The sequence below is a fragment of the Panthera pardus genome, unplaced genomic scaffold (genome assembly GCF_024362965.1).
Source record: "Panthera pardus isolate Hobbes unplaced genomic scaffold, ASM2436296v1 HiC_scaffold_6, whole genome shotgun sequence".
Classification (NCBI taxonomy): Eukaryota; Metazoa; Chordata; class Mammalia; order Carnivora; family Felidae; genus Panthera; species Panthera pardus.
Genome location: NW_026526991.1, coordinates 56,683,750 through 56,706,085, shown reverse-complemented (window position 1 = coordinate 56,706,085; position 22,336 = coordinate 56,683,750). Strand labels below are relative to the sequence as shown.

Sequence of the window (22,336 nt, the reverse complement as noted above, 5' to 3'; positions counted from 1 at the left end):
TTTGACAGAAAGACAAAATGTGAGTGGGGAAGGGGCAGAGAAAGAGGAGACACAGAATCCAAAGCAGGTTCCAAGCTCTGAGCTGTCACCACAGAACCCAATGCAGGGCTCGAACCCAGGAACTGTGAGATCATGACCTGAGCTGAAGTTGGAAGCCGAAGTTGGAAGCCGACTGAGCCACCCAGGTGCCCCAAAACCATACAGTTCTTAAAGAGTCAGAATTTGATTCCTCTCATTTGACTTTTAAGACCATACATGAAACCAGTTAACATCATTTAAAAAAGGAGAACGTTCGGGGCCAAAGAGCATTTACGGTGTAAAGAAAATACTGTGTTGCATGGGGAAATTAAACTTTAGTTCTTCCACTGGTCTTCTATTATTATCAGAAACAAAGATTTTTCCAGTATTTAAGAGAACAGCATAAAAGTATTTAGTTTCAAGCTTTGCTAGTGATGCTAGGCCAGTTCCTGAATATATGAGTGTATCGATTTCTTGAACTGTACTTCAGCCTTCCATCAAATTATTTCAAAACAACTACAGCCCGTGTTCATTTTAAACACTTACCGTTACTGTCGTGTTGCGGTAAGAAAAATCCTCCTCCTGAAGAAGTGACGAACTGGTGGTGGCTTCCACTTTCTGAGGAGATGTACCCATCCTGCCTGTCGGCTAAGGTTCCCTGAGATGACAAATAACTAGGGATATCTGCTGGCAAGTTGGTCTCATCTACAATCCAACAACAGCACTCTGTTAACCCAGGATGACCGTACATACCCCACAGCTTTCCTTGATGAACAGTAAATACTGTTTGGGTTTCTGTACAAATCAAGTAAACCTCCTCCTGAAAACCCATCTTGATTGTATAGTATTTAGGTAAGGAAGATTAGGGCTTTCTGTCTGCTGCTCGGCAAGCACAAGCCCATTTTCTACTGATCTTCTACAGAATACCCCTCCCAAATTTCAAAAAATAAAGGCTTAGGAATTTTCATGGGATGTATCTAAGCTCTTGAATTAAGCTTGATTTCTGCCATTTTTCCAACTTAATATTTACCAGCAGAGGAGTCTGCACGTATTAGTCAAGTGACAGCCCCCTCCCACTAATAACAGGATCCTCCCCAGATGGCTGCACGCACATGACAAGACAAAGAACTACGTCAGCGTGTAAAGCTCACAGCTGAAGGGCTGCTCCTGTTCTCCATCACCACCGTGTGAAAGAGTGAGTCTGTTTTACTCTGTGATTTGGGCTGTATCTCACAGCCAACAGGATATTCTGATGAGGTTTTAACAAAAAGGATTAATCTTTAAATGTCAGCTTTCCTTGGGGCTGAGGTGTTATTTTTAGCTAACCGTATTTCTGCAGCTTGCAACAAGTGAGTCACCCCTCTGCCATGGCCTCAGGATGTGAGACACACATTCTAGACGAAAATTACCACGGGACCACAAACACACATGACGACGGCCCCCTGTGCCAAGCTTCTGTTTACACACCTGTGTTGGTAATGCTGCAATCTTCGTTCCTCCGCCTTGTGTGGTATATGATGACCACCCACACGAGCGACGTGCCCACCACACAGCAAACCACTGCTATGATCACGACGCCCACGGTGGCCCATCCGTCGTCGTCTAACGACGAAGCAGTCATCTGAGGGGAGTCGCAGGTGGGAGTGGGGATCACACTGAGGCGCACGTTGCCTCTCTCAGTGCCAAGGGTATTAGACATTTCACATGTGTACTTCCCAGCATCGCTGACATCAGAGTCCACAATGATCAGCAGCTGATTGCCTGCTGCAAAAAAGTGCCTTTCGGTGACCACCAAGGGGCTGTCATCCTTGGTCCAGTTCAGTCTGGGAGGAGGGCTACCTCCAGCAATGCACTGCAGGACGGCCGTTTCTCCCTTGGTTACAGTTCGGTCCAACAGGGGCCGCAGAAAGGATGGTGTCTCTGAAATGACAAGTTATGCTTTTAATCTAAATGAAATTAGGTTCTGCATATCATAAGACCCACTAGTTCAATTTACTAAAACTGGCACCTAACAATGTATTCTTCCACGTCTTAATGTGTACACTTCTTTAAGAGCCTAAATGTGTATACAACATTTGGGATTTCATTTCATTATTTGGCTGTCATTTATTGTGACACCTGTTAAGGATAATATTTACTATTTTTCAAATCTCAGCCTCTCTCACTCTTGGCAAGATTGGGAATTGTGGGAGAGGGGCAATGTGAAACATTTTAGACATTTCTTAGAAACAGAAGATATATAAAAATAATTTTAAGCAGGGGGATGTGTTGATGGAAGAAAGATTTCAGAATGTTTAAATGTTTTAAAGGGAAACTTTCTAGTGCTAGATGTCCAAACCTATATTTAAATTATGAAAGTATTTTTATTTTCTGGTATTCATAGGTTACTTTGCTCAACTCTTTCAAAGATACGCAGATGATTAACATATTCAAATGCTTAAAAAGCTCCCGTTGAGGCAAAAGGTAAAAGACAAACTCCTGATTTCCAGAATGGCAGGGCAGGCCACGTAAAGAGAACAGGTCCTTCCCAATCTGCTCACGTGTTTTTTTTTTCCTTACATAGTTTTTATAGTGTTAGGATTATTGGTAGAGACTGGGCAATGGGAAGAGGAGGGCAGAGGAAAAGGTGACTCCAAAAAGGGGAAGCTTCAAAGCATTTACTTTTCCCCTGCCCTCGGAACAGAAGAAGCAGATTCATCTCACTGGCCTCAGGCTAGAAGATGTAACGCACTCCCCACGTCGAGCTCCCAAGAAGCCATCTGCCCTCTCCAAAGGAAGGCAGTGTCTTATGGATTACCTCTCACCCTCACAACTTGGGACACTTAGGGCCTCTGGGGGAGCTAGTTATCTTTAAGATTAACTTACATCACGGAACCTGACAACAGCCACCTACCTAGGACAGTCAGAGTCGCATTTGCAGAAATGCTTCCTGCACTGTTCTGAGCTGTGCAGCTATAAACCCCGATGTCCTCTATCTTCACATCCACAATAAAGAACACATCGTCCTCAGGCATAACATGCATGCGTCTCTCCCTCGCAGCAGGGAAGTCTGTGCCCCCGTCCTTCTGCCAGGCTATCTGTGGGGCTGGATGCCCCAGGGCGGCACACTCCAGACGCGCCATTGCCCCAGCCCGGATGGTAAGGTCCATGGGGGTCTTGGTGAAGGAAGGAAGCACTGAAATCAGATAAAGAATATGGGCATCAGTGCTATGGAGTTTTAGCGGTTCATTTCCATCCTGGTTTTTTTTTTTTTTAAGTACATACCTACCAATGCCCCTGACATAGTTAAGGCTGGTGTTATTTCTGATTGCAAGATAAGGAATGTAAAGCTGAGACGAAGAGATGCCCTCAAGGTTACACAGACACAGAAATGATGAAGTCAGGCTGAAACAACACAGGTCACCTGATGTTCAGAGTGAAGGTCTTTCTGTTATTTTCAAGATACTTCTCAGTTCCCTCAGTAATCATCTGTGAGATCCTGGGCAAATCAATTAATCTCTTTGTACGCTGACCACTCTCTCCTGGCTCCAACATTCTATGACTTTAGATATGTGTTTTGTCCTACAATTTTAAACTCAAAATTGTATGTGTCAGGCCTCAGCAACCATTTGTAGAATGGATACATTAATGTATCATGCAAGAAAATCTCCTACCACGGAAAGTACAAATGATTAAAGATAAAGTGGTAAGACTCCAGTCATAAAAATGTATACCAGCCACACAAAGTAATTACATATTTTTACTAACACTAGTTAATACTTACTGCCTTCAGTGAGCATTCACTGTATTCTAGGTATTCTGCTAAGTTCTCTGTACCAATTATTTTATTTAATGAAGATCACACCTCTCTGTAAGGTAGGTACCATTATTCCTAATTGAAAGATGTGGGGGGGGAAAAAGATGTGGAAATGGAGGCACAGAAAGGTTAAGTAACTTGCTAAGGGGTACACAGCTATAAGCACGAGTTGCAGGATTCCAACCCAGACCTCAGAATTAAAGGCGGTGTGCTCTAACAGCATACATCATGGCCTCCCCGCATCAGACTAATACATTGTTGGGGTGTCTGAGTGGCTCAGGTGGTTGAGTGTCTGACTCTTGATTTTGGCTCAGGCCATGATTCCAGGGTCGTAGGATTGAGATCCACATCAGGGTCAGCATGGAGCCTGCTTGGGATTCTCTCTCTCCCTCTGCCCCTCCTCTGCTTGCACGCACACTCTCCAAAAATTAAAAATGAAAAAAAATGGGGTGCCTGGGTGGCTCAGTTAAGCATTGAACTTTGGCTCAGGCCATGATCTCATGGTTTGTGAGTTCAGGCCCTGTATTGGGCTCTGTGCTAACAGCTCAGAGCCTGGAGCCTGCTTCGGATTCTGTGTCTCCCTCTCTCCCTGCCCCCCCCCCCCCCCCACCCTGCTCGCACTCTGTGTCTCTCTCTCTTTCAAAAATAAATAAACATTGCAAAAAATTAAAAAAAAAAAAAGACTAATACATTGTGAACTCCCAGGAGAGCAAAGAGTGTCTGATTCACTCCTGTGTTACCCACCACGATGGGGTCCTCGACACAATAACTGCTTGTGTAGATGCCAAGACTCTTAATTTTGTAGACAGGCAGAGAAGGGAAGGGTTAGGTGGGAAACTGAGCAGAAGACAGGGTCAGGAGTAAGAGAAAACCAAATCTAAAAGGCGTCTTTAAATGCAAAAGGAAAAGTCAGATCACATACTATTTACTGTGAGCTTGGCTTTGACAGAGTAGGATGAGCCAAAGTGATTGGAGATGACACACTGATATCTCCCCTCACTGGTGAATTCCACGCTGCGCAGCCGGAGAATGGTGGTGTACTCCATCACCTCGCCGCCTTGGGCCCGCAGGTGTGCGTAATTTTCCATTTCAGCATCATGCAGTAGTTCATTGTCTTTTTTCCAAGCAAAAGTCATCGGGGAATCACTGCTGCTGGCAGCCGAGCAGATAAAACTCAAATTGGAACCTTTTATTGCCGACTGTGTTTCTGGCTGAACCGTGATCTGGGGTTTAGGAAAATCATCTGTTCAAAATGGAGAGGAGAAAACAAAACAATTTTAAGGCTTGAGAGTCCAAAAGCTACTCACTTTTTAATACCAAGAAACCCAAAACAAATGAGGGCTTAGGTTTTACCCTTTGTGTATGTTTCACAAATGGACTAACAGTCCTAGTGTTGAAATGATGGCCTGGGAGAGTGTTTATCAACTAATCTGTTCACTTCAAAGAGAGACAAACTTATTTATCAGTCACCAACTGAGAGGAGACTGCTATTTTGGAAGATAGGTTATCCTAGGCCCCTTATGCTTTTTTCATACAGATACAAGAAGAAATCAGTTATGGAACTTCCAGGCTCAGAGATCATACTTAAATGCTACTTGTTTTGGGGAAGTGTGATTTTTTTCCATGTTACCCATGAGTAAGCAGCAGGGAAATTAAGAAATCACTATCACTAAAGAGCAATTAACACCCCATTTACCAAAGACAGAACCCATATTAAAAAGCAGTAATTTTTAGATACAGCAGAAAAAGATAATCCTGCAGTGAAAGAAAAAGCATCTTTCAAACTTCCTGTGAGACCCTGGCTTCAGCCTGGGGTTTCGGGTGGACAATCAATCAGGCCGCTGTGCTACACTGTTGGAGCTACATTATAATTAGAGCTGAGCAACTCTTTCATTCCAAACAGCTATTTTTAGTTCTCTGTTACTTTTTGGAAAAGTTACCTTCTTGAACTGCAGTTTCTTGGAGATGGTCTAAACCCAGAAGGAAAACAGCTTAGAAATACTGAAATGTATTATTTGGGTGCTCTAGAAAAACAACTCGTGTGAGTGTGTGTGTGTGTGTGTGTGTGTGTGTGTGTGTGTGAGAGTGTGTGTGAGAGTGTGTGAGTGTGTGTGTGTGTGTGTGAGAGAGAGAGTGAGAGAGAGAGAGAGAGAGAGAAAGAGAGAGAGAGAGAGAATGATTATGTGTGCCTCTGTGTCTGCACGTGCGTGAATGGGGCGTGGGAATGTTCTGATAACTCCAATGCTGCACACTTCCAATACCATGCTGTAATCAGGATGGTTTCTTCTTCCGTGGAATTATTCTAAAATTCTCATCTGGTATATCAATGTTTAGATCCACAATGGAAGGAGTGACAGAAAAATCTAAGGACACCATATGTACGTCTCAAAGTAATCGCGTTCCTATCTTGAGACTAGAGAACTGTGAAATAAGCACCATGGGAAAGGCATGGCTCAGGCCCTTCTAGATGAGTGCCAAAAGCTTATTTAGATCCAAAAGCTACATCAGACATTTTATTTCCAGAAACCGTTGGCACTGTTTAATGCTGCAACCTAAAAAAATATATTTTTCTGGTACTTGACTAAACAATCGTAGGCAAAGCAGTTTCAAATAAATTTTTAAAGGCCAATGTAAAATTAGGTTCTGTAATATCTTAACACACACGCTAAAATTTAAGCACAAGTCGATTTCGTGTTCTATGTGCACATTTATTTTTACAAAGGTCTCCATGGTGGTGAATAGTAAACAGCAGTGTGGTGTGGTAGATAGAAGCCTGCACCAGGGAGATGAGAACCTGGGTTTTGATCCGATCTGCTGACTAGCAATGTCAAGTGTGAGATTTCTGACACTGAGATTCTTAGATGCTATGACAATGGACCTTACATTTATTTATAATGAATTCAAACTTTCTACTCCTTATAGTGCTTTACCCACCGGGAGCAAAATTGTTAACGGCCCATCAATCATAAGCAGATAATTTTTCTCTTTCTACTCTTAATACACAGCATTTACACAGGGGTTAGTTCAGCCTCTCAACAACCCCACGGTTGGGAAGGGAAGTCCACAGAGTTCCCATTTCACGGACACAGAGATTGAGATTTAGGGAAGCAGGAGGACTGCCCCTGTCCTTCAATTCTCCCAAGATCCAATGTCCTACTCTTTCCATCAAACCACCCTGATGTCAAAACAATGACATTTTGGAAAACTCTCATCTGTAACATTAAAATCATCACTATAGATCCATTTACATCTACCTCAGCAGACACGGAAGCTTCATTAAGAGAACAGAAGCTTAGGGGGCGCCATTAGGGATGGCCCAGTCTGTTAAGCATCTGACTTCAGCTCAGGTCATGATCTCACAGTTCATGAGTTTGAGCCCTGCGTCGGGCTCTGTGCTGACAGCTCAGAGCCTAGAGTCTGCTTCAGATTCAGTGTCTCCCTCTTTCTCTCTGCCCCTCCCCCACTTGCACTCTTTCTCAAAATAAATAAACATTAAAAAAAAGAGACAGGGAACATAAGCTTATTCAAAACCATTAGCTGGAGGGAAAAAGAAGGAATGCAGAGGCAACAGGTACACTCACCACACACAAAGCCATCTGGGCTAACAGCGAAAATACTTCTTCCTTTGAGCAGCTGAGGATGGGCACAACTGGCATTTACAAAGCTCTGAAAGTTGTTTTCTGCCACCCACTGTGGGAGCCATTTTAGCTGGCAATCGCACAAAAGGCTTGATGTATTTAAATGCCTGAGGAGAGTAATTATGTTCAATTTGTTTTATATGAAATGCAGATTCTACAAGTAAACTAACTCAAGTAAATAGTAACAAAGCAATGAATGTGGAAACCAAATACACCCTATGAAATAAATATTCTCTAGTCCACCTTAAAATGTAAGAAATGTATTAGCACCATATTGTTTGTTCTTACCGACCTGCTGAGGGAGAGAGGCTGATGATATATCAAAAATCTCTCACTACTGAAGACCTGTTACTGGGATATTCATTGCCCTGCATTAGGTCCCAAAAATGTAAATTGTAAATTCCTAACAGAAACAAAAAGATACTCCTCTTTTTGACCAAAGGAACAAATAACCAATTCCCTTTGCTTTCTGGTATAAAAATTAAGTAATGCTGAGAACGTGCTAGACACTTTTCATAGACACGTGATCTAGGATGACATACCTCATGAGAGCTCCCCCCACCATGTTTTATTTGAAACCCTTGGAAGAAAAAAGAAAAGCTTACAATTGCTGAAGTTTCTTCATCTGTGAAAATGCATTGCCTTGTAACGACATGATTGCATTGTCACTCAAATCTCTGAAAACAAATCAAATACATTAGAGCGAATTATGGTCACTGCATGCCTCAGGGAAAGGCTGGGCCCACACTCCTCACCCCATTCACCGAACTACTCCATGCGCTAAAATATATAAACCATGAAACTCCAGAAGAACACAAGAAACTTAGATCAAAGAACAAGAATATCTATTTGTATCAGAGGTAGGTTCTGTTATAGTAAAAGAGATTTGCTTTATATCATTATGTACAGGTTATTTGACTCCTAAGGGCCTAAGCTGTTCTGCTGTATTTTTTTAAATAGTTATATGGCTTGTTCTGCTCTGATACTTTATTGTTTCTCATTATTCAAGTTGGTAACTTGAGAAGTTAGAACTTCAGAAGTTACTGAGAGTAACTTTTAAATACAGAACTAAAATTCTTCATAGTTATCCTTTTTAAAAAACCCATCATGCATCAAATCCTTTCTATGACATGCACTGGGTTAAATGATTTAACATTTACTCCTCACAGCAACCCAAAAGAAGATGGTTTTACTACCTTGTTCAGCATGACAGGCACAGCTAAGATGCAAACACCATTAGTTTCAATTTCAAAACCTATGCTCTTAGTAGCCCATTCTGCAACACACATGTATGTCACTGCTAAAGACAGTACGGTGTTCAGACGAGATGTACTTGCCGTAACACACTCTGGGAAACGCATTAGTAAAACCAGAGAATATTCGAGGCTGACTTTATTTGTAACTAGTACCTACAAGCAGTCTGAATTAAAGCATTCTCCACAATGATTACTACTCTGGTTTTCTTTACAGGTCAGAGTGTACAAAAAGGATTTTGAATGAGATGAGGGGCAAGAGAGGACAGAGTGAAGGTACCAAACATGGGCAGAGAAAGAGGCTGGGAGAGTCAAGAAGGTTTAGAAAGCTAAAGCCGAGGTCAATACTCCACTGATCCACTAATTCCACTTTCCCAGAAATGGAATGGGTCAGATGACAAACCCTTTTGGCTAGTTTCCCTCTGAAAGTAATTTGTTTCAAGAAGTCCAGCAACACTGGCCCGCCCTTCCAAATTCTGCAATGCAGAATCACCCTCCTCCAGCCCAAACTGTTTCTGTTGGTGTGGCTAGCCATCCAAACCTCCCTCAAACTAACAAGTGAGTCAGAAGACAACAAGGTGGTCATGGATAATGGTGAAATCTTCCCTCTTGATACGCAGTGCAAACACAGGTACAACCAAATGTGTATTGTAAATCAGACCATCTTTTGTCGAAGTTAATAGTTATTAAAACTTTTGGCTACAAACATTCCCTAACAGAGTGGAGACATTTAGTATCACTTTGTACTTTTGCTGGACAAGTATAAAACACAGATCCAGTTGTAAGAAGCTGGTCGGTTCAAGCTCATGCAGGTTTTGACTCCTACCAAGGTTGGCTAGCTTGCCCTCCTAGTGGCTGGAAATATCCGAGTCCCTGAATGTCATTTCAAAACTGTGTGCCAGGAGTTGCTAAGAGGGGGTGGTGCAGAGCTCGTGGAGGTGAGAGCTGCTCGGCACAGGGACGCCTACGGCAGAGGCAGCCCCAGTTTGAGTCCTACTTCTGTCAATTGCTAGCCGATGGACTGGTAGCAAAATGGAAAAAGAGAAAGAACAAAGGTGGAAAATGGACTGTCTGCTTTACAATTAACCACAACAACAAACTACTAAAAGCCTCCCAGTAGTGCTACTAGTCTCCTAATGTTATGCCTGACGACTGCGGGGAGTGGTCTTTGTATCTTTAAAATTCAAGTCACCATCTTAACTGTTCGATGGAATCAATGGACACTCTGGACTTCCATTTCTTCACTTCAAAATAAAGGTAGTAATAGCTATTGAATAGTTTTTCCTTTTTTAGAGATGGAGTGCAAGCAAGGGAGAGGGGCACAGGCAGAGACAGAATGTTAAAGCAGGCTCCACGCTCAGCGCTGAGCCCCATGTGGGGCTCGATCCCATGACCCAGGGATCACCTGAGCCAAAATCAAGAGTCAGACACTCAACCAACTGGGCCACCCAGGTGCCCCTGAATAGTTTTCTCATGAGGATTAAATGAGACTGTATATAAATACCTGGCACAATGCCTGACATGTATATACAATAAATGGTAGGTTTTTGAAAACTAAATATGTCACCGCTTGAGAAAAATAACTAAAAGAAAACCCAATAACATGCAGCAATGTCCTCAAATGCAAAGGAAAATACATACCTATATACTGCCATGAAGATATAGATAGGTAGACAAATAGGTACAGGATAAGCAGATGTGTAAATATACTTTATGGTACAGAAAGGATGCCAACAAAATTACATTCTACTTTATCTTTCATGACACATAAGTAGATAACCATCTCAGATTCCTTTAGGGTAACTAAATTCCAGTCACTCACAGATGTTCTAATGCGTCCAAACCAGTAAAGGCTTTTTTGGTAATAGATCGAATCCGGTTCCCCTGGAGTATTCTGGGGAAAAAAAAAAATTACATTGGAACAGTTAAAGCCAATTGGGGATGGAATTCTCATGAAAAAAATTGCTTTTAAAATCATTTGTGAATAATTCTATTCTCTTCAATTAAATAATGTATCCTGTAAAAATGTTATCCATGCCATCTATATCAGTAATACAGTTCAGCAGGGTCTCAAAGCATTCAGCAGAGAACTCAGCAAAAGTAGGTATTCAGTAAGTTACTCTGGCAGCTAAATTAAAGCAGTGATTTTGAAAGTCTTTTTAGGAAGAGGCAGAAACTTTCTTCCAAGTAAATGGTCTCAAAAACTATAATCAGTAAAGAAGATATAGTGGAGATCTTCTCTTTACCCTTCCTCCCCATGGACACTTTCATCATCCACAGAAGCTTAGGGCTATATGAAACTCAACCTGAAAACTTAAAACCCAGAATCTGGCCACCTTACAAGGCCACTTTAAGGCTAAATAGAAGCAGGTTTTCCTCCTCTAGGGCTTGGAACCTCCTGCAGTACTGTCAGTGGACACTGGGTCACTCCACTTAAAAACTGTGAGCAGAATACAACTCTGAAAGGTTCAAAATGGCAGACTTAGTAAGCATGTTAATTTTTATACGATGATAATCCCAAGAGCCTAAGCACTCAAAACAATTTAACACTCTTATCTAGATATTAAAATAAGTTACAACTCACCAAAGTGTTGAACAAAACCACCATCCCAAGGAAGAAAAGCTAATTAATACCCATCTTGTGTAACAATACTCATTTGGGAAAATGTCCAAGGGAAACAACCAGATATAAAGCCTCTAGTTCTAAACTCTTCCGAATGTGAACCTGTAGACTGGACCTCCAGTGAACGTGTAGGTCAGAGAGTGAGACAAACATGAAGCAAATCCCACTCACAGCCGCCTCAGTTTGTCAAGCCCAGAGAAAGCACCGTTCATGTCTTCAATAGTCCAGGAAATTTCATTGTTCTTCAGATCCCTAATTATTAAAAGAAACGTTACTGAAACCGGTACCAGATATTTAACACAAGATACAAACACTCCCCTTAGAGATACGCTCAAAAAGCTAAGATCACCGCCCAGGTGGCATATAATTTGTAACGAATTCTTCATGATCCCTCACATCATCTCTACCCCTTTCAAAACAATACAAAATTTTCTCTCTCCCTGCCCTCCTGCCTCAACAACATTTTAAGTATTGCTGCCCAAAAATCAAGACAGTTGAACCTGTCCTATTAATTCCTCTATCAAGATGACTCAATTCTGAAAGACCTGAACAGTCTGAAAAATACATTAAACTTTAAAACCACGGCTCCAACCACATTAGCAGGAGTTGGCCAAAGCACACAGCATGTCTTTCAATTATGTCATGCTTCAAATAGTGAATGGAGCAAAAATTTCTGACAGTGCAAAAACCAAAAACCCACTGCACAACATTAAAATGAACATTTCAGAGATATTTCAAAGGTCAATTAATCCAAAATTTTCTCTTCTCTTAGGAGATGGATTAAATCTGGATATAACTTGTATGATAAATAGGCATCTTCCTTTGCTGCCCTTTGTAGATCTTTTCACTCTGGGTAATTTCTAATCTGCATTTTTATAAAGAAAAATCAGTGGATTTACAATCGTTTCCCCTTTGAGCAGTTACCGACTTCCTGGAGATCCTGAGAAGGCTAAGTGTAATCACCAAACCAATCTGATCATTGTCCTTTTTAATCCCTCTAAGAAACACATATGGATGAAATGGACCTATTTTAATCAAACTGATCTGGGAAAGATTAAGACACAACTTCTGAGGCTGTAGATATTTCCTTCACAACAAAGGAAATCTGCTTGGAGAAAAGTGGGCACATTTAGGAACCAATTAGGTTCATGTACGGAGAGCAAAATGTGTAACTTACAAAGTCTTTAAACTGGAAAGCCCCCGGAAGGCACAATCAGCAATGTAGCTGACTTTGTTATTCCCAATGTGCAGTGTATTTAGTAAGCTTAGGCCCAGGAAGCTTGAATCATCCAACCTCGATAAGTGATTGAAAGTTAGGTCCCTGTAAAAACAAAAAACAAACAACAGCTTTTATTTTCCAATTCAACACAACGATTTCTTTTCTAAACAACAGGTGATATATGTAACCACAATAATTCTTATTTTGACACTCTGCCTTCTTAATAATACTCAGGTAAACATTATTTCTAATCCTAGTAATTAAAAAAATTCTCTTTATTTGAAAATAACCATCACTGATTTAGCCCATGTGCCCCAGAAGTCAAATAGCAGAGTTGGCTTCAACTTATCACAACAAAAATATGACTAGGTTGCATGTGAAAAAAGCTGTCACCTTGGAAACTTTGTTATGAAAATTTCACAGATCAGTGGTAAGAAGCTCATGCTCTGGCATGATCCTTGCTCTCAAACCTGGGGAGAATAAAAGGCAACTCACAGCTCACTGAGTTTCTGGCAGAACTCCCAGGCATCAGGGCTGATCCTGTTGATGGCATTTTGGCTGAGATGAAGTTCCTGCAGCATCAGCAAGCCATAAAGCCAGCCTTTGGTAATCTCTGTTAGGTTGTTATGGTCCAGCTGCCTACATTTACAATAAGAATCAAAAGCAGGATCAAAAGTTCATTATCTAGTCTTTTCAAAGGAGACATATGATTACAACCTATTACATATTCCTATTGTTACAAGATGTTTAGCTTTTGTGATATAAAGGCATCAGCCCAAAGTACCATGTGCTTCTAAATTTCAGTCACATTACCTGAAACAAAACTGGGTATTAAATGAGGAGACTGTAACATAGGATTTCAAATAAAGCTCCTGCATGTTCACTGCGTGGTCCATGGTCGTACTACCTAAGCAGGAACTGTAGGATAAGCCATACTTACAAGATTTCCATGTTGCTCAGCCCCCAAAAAGCTCCATCCATAAGTTTTGTTACTCCATTTCTTTGCATTTTCAGAGACTTCAGAGCACCAAGCCCTTGGAATGTGAGCCCATCTACGTTTCTAATCTTGTTTCGGTTCAGTTCACTGCATTGGATATAACAGTTAAACAGTTAGCTTATATGACAAATTCTGGAGTTAGTAATAAAATGCAACATTACTATAATATAGTTAAACCAGCCGGTGTTAAATTACATGGAATGTTTTAAATTACTAAACATTTTTAGTGAGAAGAAGTTTGATTTATTAGCAGTGAGGGCATTTCCTTCTGAAACGTGTGATGTATTTTTAGAATGAAATACTGAAACTAGACTACACTTTAATTTCTAAATGGTCATCTACTCAGTATATTTGTCTGTAAATTATCCAGTAAATTATCCAGAGTGAGAATACCGAATATAATGTTAAAACATGAGGTCTATTTCGGGGGCAGGGCCGTCAAGCTTAGCCTGCTTACAAAAGTTGGTTGGTTACTCTCTTTGACGATTCTTTTTATGTTTAATGCTTTCTCTTTAAGGCAGTCCTTTTCAACCTTGGTTGCACACTGGAATCACCCGGGGAGTTTTAAAAATTACCGAAGCCTGGATCTTACCCCCAGAGGTTCTAATATAATTGGTCTAGGGTGTGGCCTGGACATTGGGATTTTTAAAAGCTCCCCAGTGTCTATAATGTGCAGCCAAGGTTGAAAACCACTGTGTTGCAGGAGCCTGTTCACAGATCATTCCACTGCTATTAACGAGACAGTTCTCTGCAGCCACTTAAGCTATCAGAGCCTCCTGGAGTTGTCGGTATTATTCTCATAAACCATAGCTGTTGAGAGTCACCCACGATGTCTTCTGTGCCACAATGACGCCTTTGTGTGGAGATTGTTCAATGATTACACTGTGCATTCCTTCAGTAACAATCTAACCTGCCCTGTCAGGCAGGAGTCTGCACTAGGTGACTGTGAAGGCTCTTTCCAATTCAGAAATTCTACCACTCCAGCTCTCGAAGGAAAGACAGCCACATCCTTGCTTCTAAACTCCTTTGGCCATGTTGTGGATTTTGGGCAACAGATGCCAAGGGTTAGGAGGAGCTGAGGAAACAATATCTAAGAGAACATTTTACTTACAGGTGTTGTAGTTGGGACAGTTTAAACATCTTGGGTGGGATAGCTGGGATTCGGTTCCTGTTCAGCTTCAACACCAGGAGCGTGTTGGACAAGCTGTCAAAATACCCAGGTTCCATCGAAGTGACCCGGTTGCTGTTGATATACCTGTTAAAAGTCTGAAGATGAGCTGCTCTTTCCGGTTCTTTGGAAAGTTAAAGCACAAACATTCTCTGTGTTATAATGTCCAGAGAACCTAACTATCATCTGTAACTATGGACACTTTAAAAATTAAGTATTCAGGTCCTTGTGGACCAACGCTAAACTAGGGTTCACACGTACTGCTCAGGAAAGAGTGACTGGAATATCTGAAGGTTATACAAGTTTGTTAGAGATGCTTATCCAATTTTTATAAAATTCACTTATTAATGAAACAAGCAGTGGTTTAATTTTTTCAAAGGAGCACTTTTAACTCCACCTACTTTTTCTAACACTCAAAGGATGTCTAATTTTTTTTTTGTTTACATTTTTTTTTAAATGTTTATTTCTATGAGAGCGAGCGAGCATGGGGGCACACGAGTGGGGGAGGGGCAGAGAGAGCGGGAGACAGAATCCAAAGTAGACTCCAGGCTCCGAGCTGTCAGCACAGACCCTGCCGTGGGGCTCGAACTTACGAGCTGTGAGAGCATGACCTGAGCTGAAGTCAGACACCCAACCGACTGAGCCACCCAGGTGCCCGGATGTCTAATTTTTTGTAATCCAAAAGTACAACAACAAAATAAAGATTGTGGTTATTTGGGCTTACAGCAAATTACACATCAATAAAAGTTAAATGGCTGATACACCAGCAATTTAAAAAAAGGCAGATTTTATTATATCCTAAAGTTGATTTTTTGTTATTATTACAATGATATTTTCATCATAGGTGAATATTTTTGTTAAAGAAGAACTGACTTACAGGTATTTGAGTTGTAGGGGTGGAAGGGGAATTTTAAGCTCTGAAATATTATTGCTGCTCAGGTCCAAAGTTTCGAGGGATTGAAACTGTTTCAGATGTTCAGGTAATACTTCAACAATCCTGTTTCCAGCTCTGGAATTTAAGGATAACACAGATGACAAGGTTAATAGTACAACAATCTGAAAGGCCATCCCTAATTTGTTCTTCAGAATTATGGAAAATTGATTGCTCTAAACTGTACTTTTAAAAGTTAAACAGCAACTCTTAAGTCACTTTAATTTTGCCTTAAACAGTAAATCATAATATTAGAATGTATGAAAAACATTCCTATGTAAATCTGAATGTGTTTACCAGTTGTGGTTACCTAGGTGCTATGCACTTAAACTGATTTTTCTTTATGTTATTTTATTACCAGTCCTTCTTCCTTACCATTTTATTATATGTTATGTAAAATGACTAGCACCGAGTTGGCATTCTAGGTACCGGTGTGTTAGTTCCCTATTCTTTTTCTTGATTCCTAATCTATTTCTAATTCTTCTCCTGGAGAGTACCCACACTATAGGTACCAATAACCTTAAAATAATCATCAGATTGGGGTTATTTTTTAAAGCCACGCTAGAGAGCCCTCTTTTTCTTTAAGAGACAGCAAGTTTCAATGTATTGCTATACAAGTCTTCAAAAGCAGTGGATGTGCTCCAGGGCTTTGAATATTATAGAAGTATTACATAAAAAGCACACCAGTCTAAAGAATTCCTAGAGAACCAGATTAATAAAGTTTGACCTTAACAGCCTTAAACACCTGACCATGATGACCAATATGGTAGGTAGCCATATGTAGCACTTTAAATTAAATTTAAATGTTAAAACTCAGTTCCTTAGTCACAGTAGCCACATTTCAGGTCCTCGACAGCCACATGTGCTTGGTGGCTGTCAAATGGGTCAGTGCACATACAGAATATTTCATCACTGAAAGTTCCACTGGTGAGCCCTACACTAGATCACAAATGAAAAACAAAACAAAAAAAGAGGCCAAGTCAATCTCTTAAAAGGTCATTAATACAACAGCTTTCAAGGGGAAAGTCAGCATTAAATGACAATCTTGCTAGAGAACAGGAATCAAACTGATGTGCGAGCCATCTTATTTGTCATATTAGATCAGGAAGTGTGGACTTCTTAAACCATCATTTGGCGGGGGAAAACAACATGTCAAGGTAGGAAGCGTAGGAAGGCCAGGATGAAAACAGAGTCCACCTGCAAAAAAAGTCTCTTTACAATCCAAGGAACAGTGAAACAACCTGAAGGCTCTGGGCAGAACTCAGAAACAGGATGAAAACAGAGTCCACCTGTAAAAAAAAAGTCTCTTTACAATCCAAGGAACAGGGAAACAATCTGAAGGCTCTGGGCAGAACTCTGTGAATGTCACATGCTGACGTTTTTATACATAGTCTACGGTTAAGCCTCATTTAATGAGAAAACTTAGGAAATACAGCTCATATGTGTATCTTTCTCCAATAACTTATTTCTATAGTGCTTTCAGTTTATTAAGCTCTTTTGCATTATTATAACTCACAGGCCTCTCACCATCTCAGAAGGTCCCTGAGTTAGGAGCACCTCGTATGTATTTTCACAGGATCCTACACTGTGTTCTGACATTGCACTTCTACACTGCTGATTTTCTCTGCCAAACTGTAGTGAAAGTAGGGATAGGTGTCTACCCCAGTCTTGGATTGTATATGAAATCTAATAATGTTGAGAACATCTCACATGTCAAGCCAAGGCTAAGCATTTTTCATATGTCGTGCCATTTAATCCTAATAGCATTTCTCTAGTGTAGATATTATAGATAATTGCAAAATTAAGAAACTAGAGCTTTTAACCTAACAAAGCCATACTGGTCCCAAAGCAAGGCTTATTTCATAAAACACAGTGTCAGATTTATTCTGGCAATTCAATTCTTACATGGAGATGCACGTCCAGAAAGGGCCACTACTTCCCACTCTTGCAGACATGTTTAACTTCTGGTTTCAAACTAATGTGGGAATCAACACCGGCTCACAGAGCCATCACCATGCCAACAGTAAGGATGCCCTGGAAACAGGGTCTCCCCAGTCTTGCTTGTACCCCAGGAAGATAACCCAGGGGTTTGCATGTATTTGCCATACACCAGAGCTTCTAGAAGACCGACTTCCTGAATAGGCGCCAATGTCGGGTGCTGATTTCCCTGCCAGAAAGGACAATAAGGGGAGAAAACAGGTTGGATGCTTTCTATTTAAACGACAAACTAGGGGCATCTGGGTGGCTCAGTCGGCTGGGAGTCCAACTTCGGCTCAGGTCATGATCTCACGGTTAGTGAGTTCGAGCCTGCACTGGGCTCTGTGCTGACAGCTCGGAGCCTGGAGCCAGCTTGGGATTCTGTGTCTCCCTCTCTCTCTCTGCCCCTCCCCCACTCACGTTCTGTCTCTCTCTTTCTCTCTCTCTCAAGAATAAACAGTAAGAAAATTTAAAAATAAATAAAAATAAACAAAACTTGTCAAAATACTGTTAAAACCCTCCATATGTTACTTTTAAGGGCTGCAGGGATTCATGTCTTGATCCAAGTCATCTGGGAATCTATGTTTTGAAATAATCCTATACAAGGTAACAGGCATAGGTGATGTGTATCTTAAGAACTGAATTTGTCTGAGATAATAGTAAGGTTAAAAAAAATAAAGGATTAACAGTCCTATTTACAAGTAACAAATATCAAGCCCCTTAGACTCCCATAAAGTCTTACAGACTTTGTTTAGAGTCAAGTCAGCCATGACCTCTGATTTTGACCATTTCCCACATCTGGATTTGCCAGTGTTTAAACTCCTTGATCTAGTTGTGAGGTATAGGGTAATGCAACAGAGACAATTAGTCAATTTCTAGGTCCCGGAGATGGATTTAGTCCAAGAGAAAAGCCACAGGGCCTTAGGGTCAGGGTGTGTGGGTTAAACAAAACCACACTTTAGGGGACAAAAATGTTCTCTTAAACACATAACCCAAATGTTTGCATTACCAGGATGTCCTCCCACAAACAGTAGAGTAACCCTGAAATGCCCCTCTGTCTCCACCCCCCTCCCTGTCCCTAGTCGCTACCTCCCATCAAACTCTGCATCTGGTTTTGGCCCCCAGGCTGTCTGACGCTGGTACAGCTACACTTAACGTTTAACAACACAAAGAAAACGCTCAGCTATAGATTTTTGCAATAAACGGAACAACCTGGTTTTTTTGTGGGAAGGAGAGGGAGGCCTACAGGTGTCTATCACGTTGGTCAAATAAGGCTACAGGTTAGATAACAGGCCATACAATCTTTGGTTTATATGTTCGTTTGTTTATTAAGTAATTATGAACAAGGTATTAAAACTGCCAATTACTTGAGTGACGAATAAAATTTTCCTTGCAGTTAAAGTATGCTCCAGCCAAAGCCAGCAATTTCCTGAACTGCACACTTCCTAAATTGCAGTGTGAAAGTGCTCAGTTACAGACGGAGTGCGCACAGTGCCCTCTTTGTCAGCCCTGCTTCCTCGCACAAAAATCCCTTACAACTGCCAGGATAATAGTCCCTGTATCACAGAATTTTAACTCTGTTCTCATGGAACTGAATTAAATCCAAATACCAGTTTCGTATTAGCTCTCAGACTAACTGACAAATAACCACCTGATATGTACCAGTTTAAACAAAACAAACTTGCTTTATATCATGCAAGAGTTTTTAAAAAAGGAGACAGCTCCATTAAAAACTAGATTGAAAAACCTTTCTAATCACCTAAAACCCTCAAAATAAACATAATTCTAATAGAGTTGGTCACAAATAGCCGCTTCTAAAAGACAAAGATTCAATTCAACTCCAGCTTTAATTTTTCTCCAAATATGGATAAATGCCAAAATTGATGAACACACTGAAAGCACTGCAGTTAATATTTTTGGCAGGATATGTGCAATGGTTTAACGAAAACAAAACAGTGTGAATGCCTTTTTCCACGCCTTGATGTGGAAATGCCATCACTGCATTGTTCAAAATTGACAACACGTATGTCGTGTAAGTACTAGAAGGCATTTTAACCTTGTGCAAATCCACCTAAAAAGGACCGTGAACGTTTTGGTCATCTGTGTCTGTTGACAGTACAAGGTGTTCCATGGTCAAATCACTGCTGAGGTCAAGTATAATTAGTCCCTTGTGGACACACACAGATCTGGGGGCTTGGGCTGTCGGAATGCAGATGGTTCCCTGAGGCTTCCAAGAAGCCAAGGAAAAACAGGAGTCCCAGGTATAGCCTTGGCTTCTCAGGACCAACCATGCTGGTTTCACTTTGTTGCTAGTTTCCCACTTCCGGCCCACTTTGCCCAATACCTTTAGAATGCCGAGGCAAATAAAGCTTACCATTTGCTTATGGGAGATTTGCTCTGTGAGTGCTGAAGATCTAACAAGGAACAAGATGGATATGGTCCCTGACCTCACGGAGCTTACGTTCTGGTGGGGCAAAGACGCAGGCAGATGAAACCAGTCACCAGAGTGATAACTGCTGTGATAAGACTGCAGTGGGAGAAGAACGACCAGCTTTTTACTTTTTAGGAGTAAAAGGGGGGGCAATGGTCAGCAGAACTTCCCAGAGCAAGGAGACGGGGCTAGCGCTCCAAGCAGAACCGAGTATGAGTAAGGCAGGGCTTCCCTTGGAAGAAATGAAAGAAAGAAAGCCTTGATGGCTGGAGTAGGGAGTTCCTGGGTCAAGACTGGGGAGAGATGAATCCAAGAGTGAGGTAGCTGGGAGAAGAGGAGTGCAGGTCAAGTGGGACCCTGTAAACCACTGTAGGCACTGGAACTTTGTCTCAATCAGCTGGGGGAGGAGGGCAGAGGACTTTGAATGTGGGGTGGCAATATCAGGTGTGCATTCTAGAAAGGCTGCTCTGGCAGTGGTGGGTAGAAACACTGGTGAGGGCAGGTAAGACCAGGTGCAGGAGCACCAGGGGGTGCAGAGGACCAATGGCGGCGTGTCGGGATAACAATGACTTCTGCCTAGCGATCAACTTTGGGGGTGAAGCACCATTCTTCATCTGGTTCCCAGGACACAGGCTGTGCTTTTCTCCTCCCCTGACTCAGGTTTCCAGTTCTGCAGCCTCTGGACACTGGAACCCAATTCAGCACCACTCGCCACTACCACTCGTGTGTTGTGCCGCTGACATGGAAGGCCTTGTAAAGCATGGGACACAGACTAGGATTGCGTCTCGCTCAGGTCTGAGATGCTACTGAGCAGAACAGCCCTGTACTGGCATTTTAATGTCTGTAACCGCTCGGAAAATGGACAAATGTGTTATTCCCATCTATAAGAATGTCCCAATTTGTTCCGATACTCTCAACACCTGCACTGAATGTAAACCCAGACTAAATTATTAACAGTAAAATATAACTTTCGAGGCTAGTGACATGATTACTTGGTATGATGATTTACCTTCTGACTCACTACTATCTCCACAAAGTGTAAGAGTCTCAGAAGAATTTCATGGACTCTTAAGTGGATATAAATGGTATCTGTTTATTTCCAGAGTCTGAGAGTGGAATATTCTTTGTGAGGAACCAGAGTATCAGTTTTTTTTTCACACTGGAATTCCTGAACTAATTAAACTGTAGCGTCTTGATGAATAAGAAATATCTGTCAATAGTTTCAACTGTCTCCTACATACTGCAAAAGGTAACAGGCAGCTTAAAGTTTCTCAACTGTGATGTGTAAAGACGTGCAATCTTGGCTATTCAGAGAACGTTATATGCATGTGGCATTTACCTTTTAGAAAAGGTGTGAGCAGTAAAGTTTACTCTGAACCGTATATGTTGCAATGCCCCCTTTTCTTAGAATGCATTACTCTAACCACATCACTTATGTCCAATTCAGTGACAGCAGCTAACAAATTGCCGAATCTGTGGTCTTTCTATACAACCACAGGACAAGCGTATTAACTGTATTGATGGGGACCAATACAGTGGGGGTCGGCCTGGCCCAAGGAAATACTGATTTCTATATATAATTTGCAAACAACCAGTTTAGCACCCACTTATGAAAGAATTACAAGTTGTTAAAGAAAACGTTACATTTTGCAAATACATTAAAGGTCACTTACACTTCCAATGATGACCTTCTCTCCCCAAGAAAATGCTTCCTTGAAAACTACCTTGGCTGAAATAACTAACACTCCATAATATTAGGCTTCTTTTAACAGAGAGACTTGGCAAACAGAGAGCCTCTCCCAAGCAGATAAAAATAAACTGTCTCTGCTCATCTTTTTTTCTAAAAAGATAATTAAGAAGTTTCATTAAAAGAACACATGTTCAGACTGGTCCGCTTGGTACTGTGGCATCAAAGAATAAAGCCAATTGAAGAAACTTTTGCAAGGAGATTCTTGATTAAGAACTAATGATACTAAGCAGCAAATGAACTACTGTAAGGAGCAAAGTGTTCTTTCAGCTAAAAGCCAGGTCAACATAAAATATAATTGTCTTTTGGATCAAAACATGAATGAAGATGGCCATATTTTAATATAGAGGTTCTACAATAATCAGGGCCTTCTTCATGTGCCAATATAATACATGTTATTTGCCAATATAAATACATGTATTTATAATACATGTTAAAAATGAAAAAAAGAAATAGGGGTCAAAAACCCATTTTCACTACATATGAAACCACCTGTTTTGATCCCCAAGTGTGAATTCAACTTAAGAATCTTTTTTAT

General features: G+C 41.1%; 1 protein-coding gene across 3 annotated transcripts in view; it reads right to left on the bottom strand.

Annotated features, from left to right (window-relative positions):
• Positions 1-22,336, bottom strand: part of LRIG3 (leucine rich repeats and immunoglobulin like domains 3) — a 52,455-nt gene that overhangs the window by 6,689 nt on the left and 23,430 nt on the right. For all 3 annotated transcript variants that reach the window (XM_019454953.2, XM_019454954.2, XM_019454955.2), the window contains 13 exons: positions 15,590-15,721; positions 14,656-14,799; positions 13,488-13,631; positions 13,043-13,186; positions 12,506-12,649; positions 11,500-11,580; positions 10,528-10,599; positions 8,058-8,129; positions 7,396-7,559; positions 4,737-5,057; positions 2,912-3,193; positions 1,486-1,938; positions 565-723 (listed from right to left, as the gene is read on the bottom strand). In XM_019454953.2, coding sequence (XP_019310498.1) covers positions 565-723; positions 1,486-1,938; positions 2,912-3,193; positions 4,737-5,057; positions 7,396-7,559; positions 8,058-8,129; positions 10,528-10,599; positions 11,500-11,580; positions 12,506-12,649; positions 13,043-13,186; positions 13,488-13,631; positions 14,656-14,799; positions 15,590-15,721 — 2,312 coding nt within the window. The remainder of the gene's footprint in view (positions 1-564; positions 724-1,485; positions 1,939-2,911; positions 3,194-4,736; positions 5,058-7,395; positions 7,560-8,057; positions 8,130-10,527; positions 10,600-11,499; positions 11,581-12,505; positions 12,650-13,042; positions 13,187-13,487; positions 13,632-14,655; positions 14,800-15,589; positions 15,722-22,336) is intronic.